The following is a 23,264-nucleotide window of genomic DNA, read 5'->3' on the forward strand; positions in this document are numbered from 1 at the left end:
AATCAAATCCTTGTGTGCTTTTTAAAAAATGCATCAGGTTCTGTGTTTATATGTTTATGTGTGTCTCAAGTCTGGAAGTCTGTGTCCCCGCTGATTTTACAGTAGCTGAGACCTGAGATACGTGTCTTGCTCCTAAATTTGTAACAGCCCAAGCCCAGGCACGTCTCAGCCAGGTCCACGTAAAGTATGATAAACACAACAGCGTCCGGATCCGAAAATGGAAGTCACATCTGGCAGCAGCACCTCCACGTTCTTGCTCATGGTTGCAATCAGGCAGAGAATGGCTTCCTCATGCTCAATGGTGTTTTTGCCTTTAGCTTGTGGGTTGAGTTCGTTTGGCAGAGCTGATGTGCTGTGGCTGTGGCCGGGCGGCTCCCACAGTGGCTCCAGAGCTGGGGATTGAAAGGGAGCAGGAAGCAGCTCCGACAGCTTTTCCTGCCTCTTGGATAAACACGAAGGCTTTTTTAAAGTCCCAAGACTGGGTCCAACACCAGTAGAAATCGGTGTTGGCTTCTGTGGGTCTCTCTCTGTGAGCTCACGCAAGGACGTGGTCCAGCATTGTGCTTTTTTGGGGCCAGATCCTGCAAACTCTCCCTTCTGGTGGTCCAGGGGCTTCCGGCAGGAGAGCTTATAGAATAGAGTCATTTTGGTTGGGAAAGATCTAAAAGATCATAGGATTCAACCATTAACCTAACACTGTTGAGTCCATCACTAAACCATGTCCCTACGAGCTTCATCTACCCCATTGGCCTCAAGTTGCGCCAGGGAAGGTTCAGATTGGATATTAGGAAAAATTTCGCCACGGAAGGGGTTGTCAGGCATTGGAACAGGCTGCCCAGGGAAGTGGTGGAGTCACCATCCCTGGAGGGGTTTAAAAGACACGTAGATGATGTTCTTAGGGACATGGTTTAATGCCAGAGTTAGGTGATGGTTGGACTTAATGATCCTAAGGATCTTTTCCTACCAAAATGATTATATCATTCTGTGATTATGCCCATGAGGGCAGCAGGATGGGGTCATGGGTGTCACTCCGCTTCTTCCCAACACCTTCTGAAGTGGGTTTGCTGTTCCTCAGGCTGCTCGGCATCTCCACGAAGCTTGTGGAAAGTTACTGGTGGAGGAGAACAGAAGGTGGTGGTGCTGGTGTCGGGATGAGCTGTCCCCATGTCTGACAAAACCTGATCTCTGCCACTTCCACAAGCGTCCGTCCCAGCAGCTGTGGGCTGGAGGGTCCCAGCTTCCCTAGCAAGGAGGATGGGGCTGTGGGGCTCTGGGCAGGGCAGGAGCCTTCAAAGCAAACAGCGAGCAGTTCTGTGCAGGAGCTCATCTGGATAGTGAGCAGTGGTCAGGGAGGTTTTATCAGGGCCTATAATTTTTTTTCCCTTCTTTTTTTATATTCTTTTTTCTTCCATGACCTTGGCTTGTCCTTTATTTGGAGGCTGCCAAAGTGGGGGAATGTGGGGGAGCTGAAGAGTTCTTCACGCTGACTCCTTTTGTGTTGCAGGGTGTAAACAGCTGAGGCTGTCGCTGAAATGCAAATGTGTGTTTTTCCACAGATATGAGCCAGGGGTTTTTTCCCATAAACAATAATGTTCCGTGTTTTAAAGGCTGCTTCCACCTGACATGTTGATGTGGCTTAGTGCAGAGGTGATGCTGACCTCAGTAATTCCGTGATGGCACATCACGGAGAGCACAGACGACACACAGTGGGAGGACGTACATCCCCCTTGCCAAGGTGGGGTACAGAGATGGAGTGAAGCAATGGTGCAGCCGGGCGATTCCCAGCCTTTTGGGTGATGCCCCTGCAGCCTGGGTTTGGCCAGAGCCCTTTCATGTGCTCAGAATGTCACACTCCCCAGTGAGACATTCTCCAGCAGATGGAGGTGTCACTGTCCCCTTCTTGAGTTCCAATACTCTGTTTTAAGTACATCCCCTGCCTGATTCAGCATGGGAGATACTGAACCAAAGAGCCAGTTCTCACCACTGGGGCATGAGATTGCCCTAGTTCCTACACCCATATACCAAAACATTTCAACATTCACTGGGTCTGGGGGAAAAAGCACCCCGAAGTGTTACAACAACATTTACCTGAGAGCCCCATTTCTGGTCCCTGCTCTTAAATGCCCTGTTTTAGGCAGTGAAGCAACTCTTGCCTGCTGGTTTGGACCCAAAGCAGGACCTGGGTGGTGGTGGAAAACCTGTCTGCTGTGTGCTCAGGACATGGAGACATCAGGTGGAAGCAGCAAGCAGCAGCTTTGGAGTCAGCAGGAGGAGGCACTTGGATCCAAAAACTTATGGATCCAAGGGCTAAACCCAAGTGTACCTCCCCCAGTGGGAACAGCCCCTTGCACTTCTCTGCAAGCGCCACTGCAGAAAGCTCCAACCACCACTAATATTGACTAATTTCAAAGAGATGAAGTGTTTCACTTCCAGCAGGCAGAGAAGCAACTAATGACAGCCAGAGATGGAGATTTGAACATCTCCCATTTCCTCCTAGAGATGCCCATTAGAGGATCTCATGTATCCCCAGCAGTAAATCTGTTGTGGTTTAACCCCAGCTGGCAGTTAAGGACCACGGAGCCACTCATTCATTCCCCCAGTGGGTGGGGGAGAGAATCAGAAGGGTAAAAGTGAGAAAACTTGTGGGTTTGGTATAAAGAAAGTCTAATAAGTAAAGCAAAAGCCATGCACATAAGCAAAGCAAAACAAGGAATTCATTCACTGCTGCTCATGGGCAGGCAAGTGTTGAGCCATCTCCAGGAAAGCTGGGCCACATCTACAGGTAAGGGTTATTTGGGAAGACAAAATGCCATAACTCTGAATGTCCCCCCCGCCGCTTCTTCTTTCCGTAGCTTTATATACTGAGTACGATGTCATATGATATGAAATATCCCTTTGGTTAGTTGGGGTCATCTGTCCCAGTTGTGTCCTCTCCAAAGTCCCTCTGCAACCCCAGCCTACTCACTGGTGGGGTGAGAGGCAGAAAAGGCTTTGACTCTGTAAGCTCTGCTCAGCAATAATGAAAACATCCCTGTGTTATCAACACTTCTCAGCACAAATCCAAAACATAACCCCGTACCAGCTACTATGAAGAAAATTAACTCTATCCCAGCCAATACAAGCACAACAGATTTTTGTCAGCGTGACTGATACGTGCAAGTTCGGATGGCATTGCCACCCTCGGTTCCTACCCCGAAGAGCCACCGCAGCAGCTCAGATGGTTGTGTCACGGGGTAAAGTACAGCCAGGCTCTCCCAACAGGTTCATCTGACTAACGTTACAGTCCACCACCTCATCACCTATATCTGAGCTTATCAGGCTTAAACCATCATCTCTCTCCCCACCAGCTCTAACAGGAGCCAGGGTGCAGAGTCCCATGCAGGTATCCATCTTGCAGATGCCAGCTTTGAGAGCGATGAATACCATGTGGGCAGAGCACCCAAAACCTCCTGCTCTGTGTCCTCCTCTACCTCCCAGAATAATTTAGGTGGAGAACGACCACTGGAAATCAGCGAGTCCAAACCCCTGCTCAAAGCAGGACACACACGGGGACACCTCGGTTTTGTGTATCTCCATGCTGCATGCCTCAAGCAGCGTTTAATCATCCTTGCTGTGACTTTTTTTTATCCTGTCCATCCAATCTGGGTTTCCCCTGCAGCCTGGGACTGCTGCTTTCCATCCCATGCAGGGCACATCCCTGCCAGGGGTGGGGTTGGTTTTGTCCGTGTTAGGAGTGGGGTTGCTTTTGTCCGTGTCAGAAGGGGGGGTTACTTTTATCCGTGTCAGGAGGGGGTTTACTTTTGTCTGTGTCAGGAGGGGGGTTACATTTCCACGCAGAAAAATTCGACTCCCTTTTTCCCTGGTCGCCGACCGTATCCGCAGCCAGGAAGGGCCAATGTTCACCGTATCCCCCTTGCATCTGACCCGGGGCAAATCCAGCCCCTTCGCGGAGACACGCAGGGATTTGGGGCCAGATAAGGGGCTGGAAGGGAGGAAGAGGAGGAGCACGATCCCTCGAGCAGGCTGTGAGACCCCACTGGGGACAGGCTTCGGGCTGCAACCAAGGAGCAGGACCCCGGCAAGCTGCGCAGAAAACAGCTCCTCCAAGTCCCGCTTGCATGACTGTTGCTCCTCCCCGTGCTCTCCCCAGACCCGTTTCCTCGCTTCAACAGAGCCCGGCGCGCCACGTACCTGGCGTGGGGTGTCCCGACCACCCTCCGCTCCCGTCCCAGCGGCCGGACGAGCAGGACGGACCCTTCGGGCACCCCCGGGCCCGCGGAGCCGGGCGAGGGGCGGCTGCTCCGGCGGGGGGACGCGGCTCGGGCGGGCAGAGCGGCTGCCGGGCTGTCCCCGAAGGGGAGGGACCAAACTTTGCCTTAGTTTTCAGATGAGACAATCTTTCTGGGAGAGTCCTTCTCCGGGCCTGGAAAACAAGTTTCTGGCATGGAGCCATCCCCCCCCCCCCACACACACAAAAACACCCCAGAGCACCGGGCGGCTGCGTAGACACCGGGATGTGCCTTTGCAGGGCAGGGGCGGGTTTAGATACGGGCTTGCTGGCATGTGGCTGTGAAATTCTGGCTTTCTTCTGTGCTGCTGAGTGTGGTGGCATCGGGCTGGGTCAAGCACAGGGATCCCTGTGAGAAAATACCCCTGGATGGATCACAGCATTCCATGGAGGAGCTGCGACCTTATGGCTGGGCAAGGAGGGGACACTTTTGGCTCAATGTCCCTGCATAAAAATCCAAATATTTCCTTCTGGCTGTATAAGAAGCCAGAATCTACTCTAAGTGAACCTGCTTTAGCAGGTGGGTTGGACTAGATGATCTCCAGAAGTCCCTTCCAAGCCCAACCATGCTGTGACTCTGTAATAACACACTAAGGAAGCTGATCCCACTTTTCAGTGCAACTTTTGGGGTGATTTAAGGTGCATCAAGCGCAGGTCCCTACTGGTGCAGTGGTCTTTAAGCAGCCACCACTTTGCACAGCCTGATAATGCTGAACTTAGGGAATTAACCCTAAAACCAGCACCAATAATAAAAGATTAGTTTTCTAAGAGGTTGATCCAGGTGAGGAAACAACCATGTAAGTGTCAAGGCTTGCAAAAGGCGCTGGCAGGGAAGCGAGGGAAGGTAAAATTTGGCTTGGCCTAAATTCCTTGTGAAGCTGCACCCATGGACTGTCTCCTTGGAGAGCTGCTGAGCTCCTGGGGTAGGATCACTGGCTTCTCTTCCTGTTCCTTTGCATGGATATGTGTATGATGTGAAGCTAGCAGAGCACAAAGGTGCTTGAAATTTAAGCGATATTTTTAAGCTTTGAATTTTGTTGGCATTTCCTTGGAAAATAATAAAAATGTTGTGTGGAAAGGTCCAAGATTTATTTTCCTGTATTTTTGTCTGTCACTCACTGGATGCATTAAGGTGTAGCATTTTCAGGATAAATTTAATGCTGACAAAAGGCCTTGAAGGACAACTATGAAGACCTCTGTTTAATCTAAAGGAGCAGGTTCTTCAAGGTTAGTGAGAGTCAATGAGGAGGACGAAGTGGTGCATGAGTGGTTAAAGTAACAGAGGCGTGACAAAGCTAATGATACTTTTGTGGCCCACTGAGGAGCTCCAAAAATTGTAATATTTTTCAATATATTCTGATATATTCTGATATTTCCAGATATTCCAGAGTAAAACTCAGTAGAGGTCACATATGGGTCTTGCTCCTGGATCTGGTCTACGGATTCCAAATACCTAAGTCAGCGGACCTACTGAAGCAGGCTGTGATTCCCTCTGACCTCTGTATCTCACCTTTTTCTTACAAGAAAGTAGGGTGGAGATGGTGGTGTGTCCTTCCAGCCTGCATGGGATGTCTGTGGAGCAGGGAAATGGCCCCATCCACCTCTGGCTCCCAGCATGTAGAATCATAGAATAGTTTGGGTTGAAGGGACCTTCAAAGCTCATCCAGTCCAACCCCTGCCATGAGCAGGGACATCTTCACCCAGATCAGGTTGCTCAGAGCCCCATCCAGCCTGGCCTGGGATGTCTCCAGGGACGGTTCATCCACCACCTCTCTGGGCAACCTGGGCTGGGATTTTACAACCCTCATTGTAAAAAATGTCTTCCTCGTGTCCGGCCTGAACCTCCCTTGTCCTATCACAACAAGCCTTGCTAAAAAACCTGTCCCCATCTTTCTTATCAGCCCTTTTAAAGTACTGCAGCCCCTGGGATTGCAAATGTTCCATCACATCAGCTCCTGCAAGCTCCAGTGTTGGTCCTTTCTAACACGCTGAACGTGCTAATCATGCTCTTTCCAATCTGTGAAAATTACTCCATGAAGTAAATGCAATGCAAAAGCTGGACCAAATCCTAAAAGTCTTCTGGTTCATGAATCACAGAATCACAGAATGTCAGAGGCTGGAAGGGACCTCGAAAGCTCGTCCAGTCCAATCCCCCTGCCGGAGCAGGAACACCCAGATGAGGTTACACAGGAAGGTGTCCAGGCGGGTTTTGAATGTCTCCAGAGAAGGAGACTCCACAACCCCCCTGGGCAGCCTGTTCAGTGTCTGTCACCCTCACTGAGAAGAAGTTTCTTCTCAAATTTAAGTGGAACCTTTTGTGTTCCAGTTTGTACCCATTACCCCTTGTCCTATCACTGGTTGTCACCAAGAAGAGTGGGTCTGGACTAATTAACTCTCTTGAGTTAATTAGTTGATATGGGAATATAAAAATTTTTCTCCCCATTGATTTGGCCAGACTGGAGAAAATATTGCAGTGTTTCCACTCTCAGGGCACCGTAGTGATCCTTGCAAGCTGTTTAAATTCCTTGCCAGCAAAGCAGCAAGGAAATATCCCCTAGAACAGGTTTAATTGTTTAAATCCACAGCTCTGCAGGCGCTGGGGAGCTGCTTGTGTTTCTTGATAGGGATCTGTTGAATGTGACTAGAAATTCCAAAGCACAGCTATGGAGGTGAGACTTTTTAGCAGCATGGCTTATCTACATTATTTGCACCAAACAAAATCAGAAGATACTTACACAGACATTTCTTCCATTGTAATAAAATGCTGCCACTAATGGATCTGCAGCACTGGCAGGGGAGGAGCCAATTTCCATGGCAAGTGAGAACCAACAAACCTGATGCAAATGTTTGGCCTGAGCCGGCCGTTCATTAGCAACATCCTTGAGAAATGCGATGTGCTTTTGTCCTTTATATAAAGGGCTGCACTTTGCTCCAGATTTTTGACTAATTAAACATCACCATCAGGCTGTGATCACTGGTTTGAGGATAAATTATTTATTTTCTTACTATCATTCCTTTTTTAAATTTCTTTTTATTTATTTTTTTTGATAAATTGCAGTTTCCCACATTCTCATTTTTAACCCAGATGCTGCTTGTTCTGTAAAAATTGCTCTTGAGAGGAACTGATGCACCAACACACATTCACTAAACAACCGTCCCCCTTTTAGCAGGTGCCGTTGTGAAGTGTGCGGCATGACAGAGCTCCACGAGGCCGTGGCCGTGGGGGACTATGACCTGGTAGAGGAGATTCTGAGGTCAGGGCGCTGCGACCCAAATCACAAGGATGTCGACTGGCACGACAGGACCCCGCTGCACTGGGCTGCTGCGAAAGGTAAGGGCACCCTCTGCACTGTCGCCTCTGCGTTAGCTTCATAAAAAATGATGCTGATTGTAATTACGTCTTGCTATGACGGCAATTAGTGCTGGTGATAGTCACAGCTCATATCGAATCCTTTTGTCCTTAATGAGGAAAAAGAGCAAAATACCAATTTAAATGAGAACTTTGCCTTCAAAATAGTTTATGGGATTATATTCAAAGTGATTTTTTAGCTTGCTTTTTTTTTTTTTCCATCATGTGTGAAAATTTACAATGTACATGATATGTACATACAGCATGTCTGCTTGTTCCTCACTTTACTTTTCTAAGAGGTGGCTTCATAGAGTTCAGAGTAGTTATCTCTCACATACACCTGCACGAATGAGCAGAAAGTCAAACCCACTGTATTTATAGCAGGTATTTATCAAACCAAATAGAACAAAATAATTACAGGGTGTTATACATTGCACTCCCTTTATCCCACCTGAACAGCACAGGACCAGAGTTGTTTGCAGCTCCCATTTGGTCCCTCACCATCAGAACTGTCAAAGTAAAATGTCTCTTTTCAACCCAGAAAAGAGATGAATGCAACAGCATATAATGTATAGTTGTACACGGTGTAAAATGGGAAACTGGGCCTTTACTCCTCCATGTTAGGGTGTTTGTTACATGTTGGGTTCTCATGTCATGGTATCTCTCTCTGCTCAGAAGTCAGGTGTGTAATTTGCTGGTTTACACTTGACACCACGTTTTACTTTTGTCCTGATGGATTATTACTCATTTGGGCAGCAGCAAAGGGAATTGAGCTATTTAAGAAAATGATGATGAGAGCCTGGCATGGCCTAGGTGCCATTGGGAACAATCTATCTCAGTTAAGGCAGTGTGAAGTGGGAAAGAAATAATATTTTTGCTTCTTTAAGCAATTCCACAAGTTAGAAGAATATGAAGGTGAATGAAAATGAGTAATTTCCCCGTCTTCTACCAAACAAACCTTTGTTTTAGTAAAGCTGCCTACAGATTTTCCAGTTTTTTAATGTTTAAATTTTATTTTGCATTGAACTAAAAACCAAAATGAAACAATGAAAGAGTCGACAGCCAATCTGTCAATAACTAATTGAGATGTGCTGTTCAGAAATTAGTCGAAAGCTTTTTGATTATATTGTTTGTTCTGTTGCAAAATGCTTCTGGAAGCAGTCTAGTTTGGAAAAAAGAATCAGTGTTTTCTAACAAGTATCATTTATTGGGTAAATCAAAGAGGCAGGTCATGGGTAGAATCCATCATTACATGACTGAGGGAATGATGACCAACTTCTGCATCCAGAAGGTATAAAGTCTAATGCAGGTGCATCTTTTCTACCTGTTTTCCTGCCCAATCAAGGGCAATCGGAGCTGGTCAAGCTGCTGGTGGACCACGGTGCCCGGCATTGCCTGCGGAGCGATGTGGGCTGGACCCCGGCTCACTTTGCTGCCGAATCGGGGAGACTAGGGGTGCTCCGCACCCTTCATTCCCTGCACGCCGCCATGGACGCGGCCGACCTCTTCGGCGACACTCCCAAGAGGATCGCGGAAATCTACGGGCACCAGGACTGCTCCAGGTTCTTGGAAAGGTGAGTGGCAATGGCCAGTCCCACCATGGTGGCTGATGGGGCTCCAGCGTCATCAAATTAAATTGACTTGCTATAGCAAGGGCCAGAACAAATATGAGTGTGCTACTTATATTTTCACCTAAAGCCTATTAAAGCCATCAGGCACAAGAAGTATTAATAAATAAGCAAATACTCAGGTTTGCCGGTGATTTGAGAATAAGGCACATTCTTCTATTTCTTTATACAGTTCTCAGTTCTTGGCCTGCTCGGTTTCTATATCAGAAAAGCTAAATATTGTCTATCCTAGAAGGGGAGAGGTCTACAGGCCTGTTCCCCTTGATTAATCATTTATAATAATTGTTTACCTATTCAGTGCTGTTATTTTTGCACTAATCTCACCAATAAATCCTGCTTATCAAGTCCTGCCACGTCTGTAGCATGTGCCGTGCACTTGGCTGCGCACCAGAGCCGTGACGGTGAGGCGACAGCAAGGATGGGGGAGTTGCCGGGATGATGCTGACGTGATGCCTGTGGAGGCGTCTGGGAGAATGATTGACAGGATGATTGACATCCTTGTTTGTGCCACCTAGGCAACAGCCTAGGGCGACTTGTAGCTGATGGAAGGTTTTCTGAGGTCAATGACTAATTTAAGGCAGAAAATGACTCTTTCAGCGCCACATGCTGACCCGACTCACCTCGTGGCTGCATGGCTCAGCCAGGAGAATGGCTGAGAGAAGTTAATAACTGGGAAGATGTTTTGAATGCCCATGCCTTGGACATTTTATAGAATCATAGAATCATTTTGGTTGAAGAGACCCCTGAGATTGTCGAATCCAACCGTAACCTAACTCTAGCACTAAACCATGTCCCTAAGAAACTCATCTACATGTCTTTTAAACCCTTCCAGGGATGGTGACTCCACCACTGCCCTGGGCAGCCTCTTCCAGTGCCTGACAACCTTTTCCCTGAAGAAATATTTCCTAATATCCAATGTAAACCTCCCCTGGTGCAACTTGAGGCCATTTCCTCTCATCCTGTCACTTGCTACTTGGGAGAAGAGACCAATCCCCTCCATGCTACAACCTCCTTTCAGGTAGTTGTAGACAGTGATAAGGTCTCCCCTCAGCCTCCTGTTCTCCAGGCTGAACAGCCCCAGGTCCCTCAGCTGCTACTCATCACACTTGTGCTCCAGACCCCTCACCAGCTTCATTGCCCTTCTCTGAACTTACTCCAGCACCTCAAGATCTTTCCAAAGACACCTGAAGCCTGTATGATTGCCTTACAGCCATCACACTCCCTATTGGCAGCCAAGAGTTAATCATCGGGGCTCAGGAACCCTTTTTTTAACCCAACCACTATAATTTACAACCACAGTGGACACCTTCACCCTCCTGCAACAGTTTCACTTCCTCAGGTCAGCAAACTTGGCGGCAGCTAGGAGGAATTACTGGCGTTTGTGGCATGATCACAATTACCTTCTGCTCCTTCAGGTGTGCAGAAGGTCCCAGAGGTGATGTCCATGGCCAGGCCGTGCTCCACGGCTCTGGTGGGAGCTGGGCAGAACTGTCCTGTGCTGCAGACAGAAAGCGAAGCGTGTGTCTGCACACTGATGCTCTGCAGTAGGTCTGCCCGCTGCTCACGGTGTCTGTGGTGTTGGTATGCAAATACGAGGGATATTTTGTTACCGAGCATCACTGTCAGTTTTGGATATTTGCCTGTCATGCAAAAAAGAGAGAAAAGGCAATTTTGAAAATAACAGTCTGTGCCAAATGCAGGGCTGACATGCATATCCAAACAGGGCTATTAACATCCTAATCCTTCCTAAATCCCAATTCAGCCTCTTTGAGCCCCCACATTTTCCTTGCACACTGCGTGTCTGACCCCACGTGTTGCCATCTGCATGAAGATACTCCTGTCTACCCAGGCTGAGCCACTGCTCTGTGATGAGAACTGTTTGCATCAACATGGAAATATTACATGTATTAACATGTAAATATTATTAACATGTAAATATTAGGAATATTGTGCTACAGAATATCCATACCAGTCACCGAGGTTTGCATGGACATGCAAAGGATGGGAAACAGCCTTCAAAACACAGCTGCTTCTGAGTAACAAAAACGTAATTTGCATTAGAGTTATTACTATTTCTTTTTTTCTTTTTGCACAAGATGGGCTTTTCCCTGGATGCTGTGAGAGCCGCTGAAGATGTTGGTGAGTGGCACGGAGACCTGTGATCCATCCCTGCCACCAGCCTCTCTGCAAAGTGCCGAGCATTGAAACTGCACAAAAGGCTCCTGCTATATATTAAAAGTGTACAGAAAGGTTTCTTGCCCTTGGTAGCAGTAGAATAGAATAGAATAGAATAGAATAGAATAGAATAGAATAGAATAGAATAGAATAGAATAGGAGTAGAGTAGAGTAGAGTAGAGTAGAGTAGAATAGAATAGAGTAGAATAGAATAGAATAGAATAGAATAGAATAGAATAGAATAGAATAGAATAGAATAGAATCGAATCGAATCAAATCAAATCAAATCAAATCAAATCAAATCGAATCGTTCAGCTGGAAGGGACCTGCAACAATCATCTAGTCCAACTGCCTGACCACTTCAGGGCTGACGACAAGTTAAAACACATTACTAAGGACATTTTCAAAATGCCTCTTTAAACACCAGTAGACATGGGGCATCAACCATCTCTCTCAAACATGTTTGTGCATGTGTATGTATGTGTGTGTACATAGATATATATAGTAGGCCCACACTATGCAGCACATCTGTGTGAAGCCGCTGGCTTTACTCGGTGTTCTCAGCCAGGACAGCATTGCTCTGATGTGACCAAGCTGCTGTATTGCAGAAAAAAGGACTTTTCGCAATATTCAATGGTTGTTTTGACAGAGCTCCATAAATACCAAGTACCTACAAAATCAGACAGTAGGAGGGAAAGGTCCCATCCAACCCAAACCATTCCATGATTCTATGTTGTATGACTTGAAGTGAAGGATAGAGGTACTCATCCTTTTGAAATACCCCAGTGCCTACAAAAGGCAGAAAGTAGCTATCTATTTTTCAGTCTAAGGTTACTTTTTTTCCAAAATAATTACTGTGTTTGTACCAGGCACATGTAAAGGTTGTAAAGAGAAAGTTAACAGTAATTAATAGGAAAAATATTTTAGAGCTGTGATTAACAAAACCACAACTGAGATGATTAAAAAAATATAATGAAAAAAACCAACTACTGCTCAAAGGAGTATATTCATTTTGGTCTTGATGAAAGTGGTTTTTAATTTGCTTTGGTTGTTCACAGTGGGAAGTGTAATGAAAACCATTGACATTTCAAGGCTCTAAGGAAAATTATAGTGAATTATGTTTATTTTCAGGTTACCATCTTGTACAGTGTCCTTCACTAAAGATCTCAGTCTGATTTTGTTTAATAGAAAGAATATTAATATCACAAAACAAATGACGACTTTGTTAACCTACACATGCCAAGAGCAAACTCGCTGCTGACTTGGAGATCCCAGGGTCTGGATGAATAGTGGTTCAGTGTTTGACATCCAACAGATTTCACACATTTGAAATCATAGAGACAACTTGAAAATCCCATCTAAAAACCCCAGCAACCAGAGGAGAGTTGTGAATTATTTGCATATGGGGATATTGGGCTGGGGAAAGTGGTATTTTCTACATAATGGTTTCCCATGCAAAATTTGAAGCTCTGCAGCACAGCCTTATTTCTATGACATTGTTTAATTCAAGCTATTATTTAAAAAACAGAAGTGAGGATGAATTGTCAACTTTAGTTCTGGATTTGAATGCAAAATTTAGCAAAATTTCAGGGCTGAATTGGTTAATTTCTGATTTTAAAAGGTTGTCTATAAAGAATAATAATGTAAAAATCCTCCCAAGTTCCAACCATCTTCAGATCTGATGTTTTGGCATTAGGAATTTCTAGTACTTATGAATAAGCAGTACAAAAAATGAATGAAAGTGGAAATGTTACTGTTGCAGTGAGTTAATATACCATGTACAATTGCATTAAATGCTCTTAAGTCTATTTAATAGCACACAGTGGTGAAAGGCTGATCTCACTGGAGATACTGAAGGTTTCCCACTTCAACCCAACTCTCAGTGAGTACCTGGTCACTTGGAGGGATGAATGCTGTTGGATTCGAGTTGAGCCTCAGTATTTTCTTATGTATTGCCATCAATAGTGGTTTGATGATATGAATAAATGATCCCTTGATCCTGTAGACAGGTCACTCAAGAATGATGGTGTGACTGTGCAGCTGAAGGTGCCCTCTTGCTTTCTTCCCCAGAGCAGAGGTGGAGAGCCAGAACTATCGCAGGACAGCTACAATGAAAGGAATCCCCTTAGACCAGAGAGATGAAGACTGGGAACTCAAGAAAGAAGAGTTTAAGAGGAGAAACCCACCGTGTTCTTGGGAAAACTACACATTCTCCGCTCCAAAGAAAAATAAACAAAATAAGGGGAAGCAGTAGTGTCCCTTGCCTATTTGGTGCCCCTGACAACTCACAATTCATAGAAAAGACACTGACAAACCTCAGATGCATCCGCAGGGTGAAATATGGATGAACAGGAGAATCAGATGGCCACAAGAATGCATTTTTGTGTTGTACTGTAAACACTGTCATTAATAGGGAACTAGTAGCAGTGCTTCTGTCTGTCAGTTTGTCTACATGGTGTTTCATAAAGATTGACCAATTTCAAAGATATAGTAATTTCAAATTGGGTCTATCTTTTTGAAAAGCACTGTATATGTATTGGATCTCAAATACCAGAAAACTGCTGAAGGTGTTTAAATATAGTAACATTTAAAGTCACTGAAATGTACAGATTTACAGAAAGGACAGCAATTACCCATATTGTCTGAGAAAGAATTGGTTTTGCTCCTAATTGATTCATAAAAGCATCTGGGACTGTGGTTCTGCTAACTCTGGTGATGTCTGTGGCTTTTGCTTGGTTGCTTCTCGTCCTGAGTCAACCAGGAGGCTCTAAAGGGGCTTGTAGTCTCTGGTGTTGCCTCTCTTCTTTGGGAGTGGGATGTAGTTGCGTCTTCTGGCTGAAGGAGACCTTGATGTTGACCTTCTACTGGACACATGCAACTAACAGTCTGTCTATCATTCCTGGCTCAGCAGAAGGGAAAACATTCTCCGTCATTACTGCTTTCAGACACCTGTGGCTGCCAAGACAGAGCATTGACTTATTTTTAGCGGTGCCCCCAGCGATTTTTATGTCTATGCTCATAGGAATGCTGTGGAACCTGTCCTGAGCTACCCCTCTGCTCATCAACACTCTCCATGGAAAAAACATTTTTAACTGTTTCACTTCTCAATCATAAAAAAATTGAATTTGACCCAAAGTGGTTTTCCATTCCATGCCAACAATAGGCAGCCATTTGTATTGACTTCTGACATCTTTGACGTGTCTGCTTCCCCTCCCCTGCTGTGTCTCCCTCCCTTCCCCTTTGCTTCCCCTCCACTACCCAAACCTGGTCCTTCTGCAGTGCCTTGGTTATAGGTGTCCTTCACACCCACCCAGTTAGGCATCATAATCACAACAAACAACTCCCTGATCCATCTCCTTCTTCTAGATTTCCAGGAACGAATTAAACTGTCTACAAAGAAGTGCCTAATGCCACTTGAGATGCTCTCAAGTACCCAGGCTGAACCTGCAGGTCTCCAGAAAATTCTGTGCTGCAGCTCCCAACCCCATGCAGATATCTCAGATATCCCAGGACATCTCAGAGGACTTGAGATGCCTATGTTTGGACAAACAAGTCAATGTCCAGCTTTGTCTTTTGCTATTTTGCACTTTTAAGCCATATCAAATGTCAACTCCATTCACAGTTGGCCTGGCTGTTGAATTAGTGACAGTGCAAGCAGAGACACAGAATCATAGAATCATTTTGGTTGGAAAAAACCTTCAAGTTCATCAAATCCAACCATTAACCTAACACTGACACTAAACCATGTCCCTAGGAACCTCATCTATGCATTTTCTAAACACCTTCAGGGATGGTGACTCAATCACTTCCCCAGGCAGCCTGTCCCAATGCCTGAAAACCCTTTCTGTGAAGAATTTTTCCCTAGTATCCATTCTAAACCTCTGGGAACCCTCCAGAACCTCCATGTTGAGTTAGTCTTGTCAGAGCAGTGGGTCTGTAGTCAGGGACTCTTCCCTTGGGTTGAGATACTGGCAAAGGAAACTCCTTGAGGTAAAATCCCCTTGCCTTTTTGGTGAGTAATTATATTTTCTGGACTGTCCTTGAGCACTCTCACCCTGTTGGTGAGTGATTATAACATCTGGGTTACGCTAGAGAGTTCTCCTTTGTGAGTGAGTTAGTGCACGCTTTGAATCCTCATTTCAAAGCTTTGGGAATTCCCTGTGCCCTGTGTGTGCTGTCTATGTAGTAGACAACTAATTAGCTCCCAACCAGTATCTTGAACCTGCAGTTGTAATATTGTTGGAGTAATGAGTGATTTCAATAGACCTTGTTTCTGTTTTGGTTTTCTGCTGACCTGTTTTAGTTAGAATAAATTTTGCTTTGAATTTGTTGTCTGTCTGGTTTGGTTTTGGTGTGGATCTGTGACAAGCCATAGAATCATAGACTAGTTTGTGTTGGAAGGGACCTTCAAAGCTCATCTAATCCAACCCCACTGTCATGGGCAAGGACATCTTCAACAAGATCAGGTTGCTCAGAGCCCTGTCCAGCCTGGCCTGGGATGTCTCCAGGGATGGGGCATCCACCACCTCTCTGGGCAACCTGGGCCAGTGTTTTACCACCCTCATTGTAAAAAAATGCTTTCTCATGTCCAGTCTAAATCTGCCCTTTTATTTTAAAACCATCACCCCTTGTCCTGTTGCAGCAGGGCCTGCAAAAGGGTCTGTCCCCATCTTTCTTATAAGCCCATTTTGAGTACTGAAAGACCACAATAAGTTCTCCCTGGAGCCTTCTCTTCTCCAGGCTGAACACCCCAACTCTCTCAGCCTGTCCTCCCAGCAGAGCTGTTCCAGCCTCGGATCATTTCTGGGGCTCCTCTGACCCCTCTCCAACAGGTCCATGTGTGTCCTGTGCTGAGGGCTCCAGAGCTGGACACAGAACTGCAGGTGGGGTCTCACCAGAGCGGAGCAGAGGGGCAGGATCACCTCCCACCACCTGCTGGACACGCTGCTTGTGATGCAGCCCAAGATACATGTGCAAGATATTGGTTTTGCTTGCTGAGTCTTGTGGTATGTGAGCTTTTGAGGGATGATGTTGCAGGGGATGTAGAGAGTAGGATGGATTTTCCATGGTCTTTATGTGAAAGTGATCGAGGCTACCATGCTAATGGATCAACTGCATTGAGCAGCAGCAGCAGAGAAAGAAGGGAGGTGTGCTAGTCCCTGTCCTTTAAAGGCCTTTCAGCTGTGGATATGTGTCCAGATGAGATATTTAAGATCTGCATCCCTTGGGAAATGTGGGTGGTGGAGGGTGTCTTGTACTGTAGAACTGAGACTTGGTAGAGTAGGTCGTTTGGTCTGAATTGCAGCTAAAGGCAAACAGCTAAAGGCAATGTGCTTTCAGTATCTAATTTTGGTCAGATCACTCTAACCCTTTATTTTTAGCAGAAAAATATGAATGTAGTATTTTTACTTTACTACTGCAGGAACATACAGAAGAGTGAAAGCTACTGGTTTGAAAACACTTTCTTACTTTCTTGTTAACCTCTTCCCCTTTCTATTTTTGTGGGGATGGAGAGGAAGAGGGAAGGGTGTGCTCTTTTGCCCACAGAAAAGGCAACTAAAAATCTTACAAACAAAGCTTTTTCACCTTCAGTTCAGCTTTTCAAATTACTGTCCCAGGGCCACTCATTCTCTGAGCAGAAACTCTTTCTCTGGGTTGATTTCTAATAGAGAATACATAGAAATCAGTGAGTCCTTCACACTGATGTCCTAGAAGGTGACAACGTCTTCTTTATCAGGGCAAAAGAAAGTCTGAGAAGCCTTCTGCTACCAGAAATACATTGAAGGTTGTTCTCAAAAATGCAGCAGAGAGAGAAAGCTCAACATCTTCTTATAGAATGAATCAATGTCCAGAAGGGCTGATGCTACACCTGAGATGACTCCCTGGAGAGCTTTTGGGATATATCTGAATTCTGCAGAGCTTCAGGAGGTCTCTGAGGTTTGGGCTCCACACCTGGCAAATTTACTCCTTCTGGGTGAGTGTTTTAAAACAAAAGCAGAAACAAAACCAGCCAAGATGTTTCAAAAATGCACACTTGGCAGTTGGCATGAGGCAAGATGTCCCTCTGGGCCTCAGCTGGTGAAAGAAATGAACAGCAGGTTCCACTCTGTTCATGTTGAAACTATCTCATGTTTAGATAATCTGCTGTGGTGGGTTGACCTTGGCCAGCTGCCCAGATCCCCACCCAGCTCTTGCTCCTCAACCGGACAGGGGTAGAAAGTAAGATGGAAAAGCTTATGGGTTGAGAAAAAGACAGGGACATCACTGGCCAATGATCAGCACAGGCAAAACAGACTTGATTTGGGGAAAACAAATTTACTTTATTGTCAACTGAAAATATAGTAGAATGGTTATAAACAAAGACAAAACCAAGACACCTCCACCCCCACTTCTTCCCAGGCTCATCTTCACTCCTTCACTTCCAACTCCTCTACATCCGTCCCCCGAGCAGGTCAAGGGAATGGGGAATGGATCTTACGATCAGTCTGTAATGCACTGTCTCTGCTGCTCCTTCTTCCTTATGTTCATTGTCTGCTCCAGTGTGGGGTCTGCGTGGGCTTCAGTCCTTCAGGTCATGTCTACCAGCTCCAACATGTGGTCCTCCATGGCTGCAGTGCAGATATCTCCTCCACCATGGTCATCCATGAGCTGTCAGGGGAGCAACCTACATCACTGTGGTCCTCTCCATGGGCTGTGAGGACTCCCCGCTCTGGCACCTCCTTCACTTTCTTCTCTGACCCTGTTTGTTGCAGGACTTTTTCTCACAATTTTCCTCACTCCTCACTGCTGGGCAGGGTTTTTGGCCTTTTTTAAAATATATTTTCCCAGAGGAGACACCAGCATCACTGATGTGCTGAGCTGTGTCCTGTAGTGGATCCGCTGGAGACACCTGGAACTGGGTTTCCCCAGCACGGAGCAGCATTGACCTTGCCTCACAGATCCCTCTGGACCCCCAGCTGCCCAGCACCCTGCATGAACACCCCATAGATCTGCCCATGGGTCACTGCGAGATGAAAGCATTACTTTATTCCACACCACACTTTGCACAAAAAACAGATTTCTCCACTTTTTACTGAGCCAGAGTCCATTGGTAAAAGGAGATCTATTAAAAAGCAAAAGCAGACCAGGAGAGCAGTTGCACAGAGCAGGGAAAATCACATTTTTGCACTAGTTAAGGCAGAGAGAGAACATGTAAGGCTGGTGTGGGAGGTGGGCTCTCCACCTCCACCCATTTCTGCATTGCTGTTTATAAACCAGTAACACCTCTGGTGAACAATAGTGATAAACATATTCACACATAAGTTATAAATCAAGACAAGAGAGTGGATACAACTCATAATATTACAAAGTACACATCCAGAGCAGAAATAAATGTGAAATAAAATAGATATAAACATGCCATTTAATTAAGTAGTTTCAGTCAGCAAATACCAAAGCATTTTTAGAAGGTTTGCAGAATCCTTATTCCCCTTTTGCAGCCAGCCCATGTACGAGGTCTACAATAACTTTGTGATTGACAATAATTTAACTCAAAGAATTATCTAAATCAAGCAATAATAATAATAATAATAATAATAACAACAACAACAATAATAATAATAATAATTTAATTCAAATTCAAATAATTTTAATGAAGTTTTCTTAATTTAGATGGTGAAGTTAGAACATTTGTGTCGTCTATACTGGCTGGAGAGTTGCATTAGACAAGAAACTACTCATTTTTTATAATAAAATATCAATATTTTTTATGGGCTCCAGCTTTTATTACAGTTCCTATCTCTTGCAAACCTTGCACCTCACACAGGGCAGAGCCCTTAGCAGTGTCTTTTTCAGGTTGGGATTGCTGAAAATCAGAATAAGGGAATGAACAGCTGGAAAGGCATACTGAACTACTGAAAGGAGAAACACCAGAGGATTTGCCTCCTTCGTGGCATAAGCCAGTGTCAAGACCAAACATGTAAAGTTAATGGTATAGATGAACAAGAAGGACAGAATATATTTAATGGCTTTGATATGGACGTCCATGCTGTGGTTCTTCATTGAGTTTGTCTGCATCCTGAGTTTGTGTCTCCAGAGAGAAAAGAGGAGGAGAAAGGCAGAAAAAATTACTGCCATGAATGAAATGGCAAATCCCAAGCTGGCAGCTAAAAATACAGGGAAAAAGTGTTCATCCACTCTGATACTCAGTTTCCATAAATTTCCTAGGGAGGTGAAATCGAAGTTGCCAAACTGTGCTTCCTGAGCAACTTCGTAGATAAGGATGCCGATGACCAGGGATAAAAGCACTGAAACCAACAGCAACCATGGCACCATCCTGTCAATGTTTGCCTTCAGGTACGTGAAGAAGGTGTGTCTGAAATTTGCAATTTTTATACAATAAAAAACATAAAGACAGGCAGAAACCCATAAGTTGGTAAAATTTAAAAAGCTTTGACTAGCTGTCAATATTCGGGGTATGGGTTGAACCTGATAGCACAAGGGATAAATTTCTTGAAGAAAGGAAGACACCCATGCGATGCACAAATACAAAACCCTGCAGCATCCCAGAAACAGCAAGATCTTCTCATTGGAGTTCAGGCTTTTCTTCTTGACCCAAGCCATACAAAGTACAGAAATGATGAAACCATTTATCCACGTGCCAGCGAATGCCTGAAGTGTGATGACAAGTATATCCATGTTGTCATACGAAGTGACATTATTTTGAGAATAACAAGCTGCCATCCTCCAAGATGGGTAGAGCTGCTGTGCCCGAAAAGCAGGTTGTTTCACCAATGCTTGGCGCAGGTTGGCAGCTGCTGTTTCCTGGGTGTCACATGTGGGAACAGGAGCTTTATAGAGCTGGTGGTGGTGGGGATTTTGGTGCTGCTCCTATTCAGAACAGGGCAGGTGCAGGGATGTAAATGTGCTGGATATTCCCTTACCTGGTATCAGTGTCAGTCTTCAATATTTGAATCTCAATTCAGAAGAGCTCCGTTGGGTGACATAAACAAAGTAGATGTTTTTCTGCAGTGAACAATGTTGTGATTGAGTGACAGTCCCATGTTTGGTCGCTGTCAGGATTCATGATCCGTGTTCTTCTGTCCTGTTGTCACCTACAGTGCTCTCACAGAGGTGTTCACTCAGCAAAGGATAGTCAGGGGAGCCACTGTCCTGTTTCACTGCAGGGCCAGAGGAAGCAGAAACTAAATTCACAGATCACCCATCAGTCGACACTTCCCAGCCTGCCCGTCAAAAGAGCAGCAGAATGAAGGGTTGCAGAGAAATTGCTGAATCAGCCTCCTGAAAACAACTTGCAAGGGTAGAAAATCCACTAATGGTCAACTGGCACGAGCCACCCTTGACTCCTGGACTCAAGGGCATAGATCAAATAAAAGCTCCCTACTGAATATCTCCTTGTGGCAGTGGTACATCACCCTGAAATCCAGAGCCTTCAGTGGGGCAGTTGATGACTCCTTAGCACATTTTGTACCCCACTGTGCCTGTCCCCACATACACACCTCGGGTGGTACCAAGGTGCTGACACTCACACCCAGCTCTGCCCTGGGGCAGGGTGACTTCACCTCATCGCAGCTGATGGGGCAGGAGGATTGGGACTCTCAGTTGATGGACAGGGTCCTCAACAAAGGAGGTGTCCAGAGAAGCCGAGAAGCTTCTGGACCATGTTGTGATGCCCACAGCCAGATCTGACCAGGCTATAAAATGAGGTCCCTGCTGAAAACCCCTTTTGAGTGATCTTCTTGGAGCAGTGGGTCTGTGAACTGGAGCCCTCTCCTTAGGCTGGGACGCCATCTAAGGAGTCTTCCCGAGCCTGAGTGCCCTGACTTCCTCCTGTGGTGAGTGGTTATTTACTGGATATATCCTTGAATGAGTCTTTGCCTAACCCAGGCAAGTGCATGCCCTCACCTAACCCAGGCGAGTGATTATTTCTGCTGGGTTCCCTGGATTGGTACCTCTGTTTTTTTTTTCTTGTATCTGTGTACACATCGTAGATCCTCATTATTCTTATGTTGTTGTACCCCAATAATGTCAACTGATATCTGAACCTGTATTTTATGTTGTCAGAGCGCTAAATAATTGTATAAACCCTATTTCTAGTCAGTTTATTTGCTACACTTTTCCGGCTAGAATAAAGTCTGTTCTGGAACTTGTTGTCCACCTAAAACTGACTTTGGGTTGCCTCTGTGTCACTTCTGTTTCCTACCTCCACAGACAGATTGGGACAGTCCTTGCCCTGAAGGGTGAGGGTGCAGTGTGATGCTGGGTGGGCGAGCAAAGCAGAGGCAAAGCAGCAGCAGGGGTGTGAAGATGGAAGGAGGTGCAGGAAGTTTGTGGGAGCAAGAGAGCTGCAAGAATGGGCAAAGCCCCTTCATGTGACTGCCAGGAGGAGAAACTTCTCGAGCAGTTGGAGGTAAGGCTCAGCCCTGCTCTTCCCTGCTCACCAAGGGCCTTTCTCCTGCCCTGCTTCACCCTGGACCAAGTGAGTTGTGTTCAGAGGGAAAGACCTGGGTGGGATTCCCATGCCAAACACTGAGAACACATGGCTTCGCAGGCATGTGAGCGGGACCAGACCAGGACCCACTGCTGTACTCCTGCTCTGAGAGACAAAGTCTTCAACATCTCCTGAGGAAACCCAAATGAACACATTTTGCTGGAACCTGGTGGATGGCATTCTGTTGATTAAAACACAACACTGTTTTTAAATTAAAGATGATGCTTTACCCGTAGAATCAGATGAAAGCATGTATTTGTTTGTATCTAACAAGATGTTTCCAGGCATACAAAAAACCCCCAAGCAAATAATCTCTTAAAGTGATTGATCCAGGTTGCAGACCATAAGCCTCTTCTTTTGAAGAGGTTGTTACTTCCATACTCAGCAGCTTTCATGGTCCTATGTCAGAATGGGGCCAGGGTGGTTTGTAAAGCAGAAGAAATGAACAAGACTATGTCTGAAGAAGTCACAGAAATTTTAAATAGTTCTACAACTCCTGACTGCTGCAGGGGTTAATATACAAAGAATAGTTATAAAATGGGGAAGCAGATTGGTTATTGAGTTGGTTTATGGCTATATCTAATAAGATTAAAATCTGCTCTTCCTTTCAAAGTTCAACTGTTTTGGTGGCTTATGCTTATCAGTACTTCTGAAGGCTTTTCACCCACTCCAGTATATCTACACTGGCAGGTCGCCAGTTGATCTTCCAAAATGGATTCCTGGATGACCTGTTGTTTCACAGCACCGTTTACCTGCTCCTCTGCCTTTATGGTATTCCCACCTGCTTCTCCATTTTCTGGCTTGACATCAGGGTGAGATTTCACTTTGTTTGTCTGTGATTTTGAAACTGTACTCTCTGTGTTTCAGATCCAAAACTCTGATGAAGACAGAGGTAAGGATGCAATGTTTTTATGTTAGTGGAAGCCTACCAGTCATCAAATGGGGAGTCCTATCAACTCATGTCATTTCATCACTAACTCAGGTGTATTATTTCTTTTTCTAGTTAATGATGTTGATGGAGGACAGCTTAGAAAGAACATTCCAGAAATAAACTCAGGTAAGTTAGGATAGTAAATAAGCAGAGTGTTGAATTATTACAGAGTTGTGAGCTAGCTTTTAGGGACCACAAGTCTGGCAGATGTGATGGCACCAGAGGGCACTGAAAGCTCCCTCCTATGTGAAAAAATCCTAAATACATCATGGATACTGCAGGGCAATTAAAAATGTGTGGGTGAACAGTTATTGTTAATTGTTATGCAAATTATCATGGAAATATTAATTTCTATGGAAATCTGAGCAGCTGCTGTTTAAAGAGAGATGGATTGGTTGGTGAGG

The 23,264-nt window shown here is 45.3% G+C and overlaps 3 protein-coding genes across 3 annotated transcripts in view; 2 read left to right on the top strand and 1 right to left on the bottom strand.

The window, feature by feature from the left end:
• Window positions 1-6,965: 6,965 nt before the first annotated feature.
• On the top strand, window positions 6,966-13,694 carry ANKRD66 (ankyrin repeat domain 66; the record flags this gene model as incomplete). Its single annotated transcript, XM_080342889.1, has 3 exons — window positions 6,966-7,619; window positions 8,983-9,211; window positions 13,511-13,694. Exons 1-3 carry the CDS (start codon window positions 7,481-7,483, stop codon window positions 13,692-13,694), a joined length of 552 nt encoding a protein of 183 aa, XP_080199015.1. The 5' UTR covers window positions 6,966-7,480.
• A 5,519-nt stretch (window positions 13,695-19,213) lies between these two features.
• On the bottom strand, window positions 19,214-20,161 carry LOC308038391 (taste receptor type 2 member 9-like; the record flags this gene model as incomplete). Its single annotated transcript, XM_080340896.1, has 1 exon — window positions 19,214-20,161. One exon carries the CDS (start codon window positions 20,159-20,161, stop codon window positions 19,214-19,216), a length of 948 nt encoding a protein of 315 aa, XP_080197022.1.
• Window positions 20,162-21,791: 1,630 nt separating this feature from the next.
• Window positions 21,792-23,264, top strand: part of MEP1A (meprin A subunit alpha) — a gene marked incomplete at both ends in the record, with an annotated part of 28,482 nt that continues 27,009 nt past the window's right edge. The window contains 3 exons of the mRNA XM_080342890.1: window positions 21,792-21,848; window positions 22,797-22,821; window positions 22,933-22,986. Coding sequence (XP_080199016.1) covers window positions 21,792-21,848; window positions 22,797-22,821; window positions 22,933-22,986 — 136 coding nt within the window. The remainder of the gene's footprint in view (window positions 21,849-22,796; window positions 22,822-22,932; window positions 22,987-23,264) is intronic.

The sequence above is a fragment of the Nesoenas mayeri genome (genome assembly GCF_963082525.1).
Source record: "Nesoenas mayeri genome assembly, chromosome: 3".
In the NCBI taxonomy this organism is placed as follows: Eukaryota; Metazoa; Chordata; class Aves; order Columbiformes; family Columbidae; genus Nesoenas; species Nesoenas mayeri.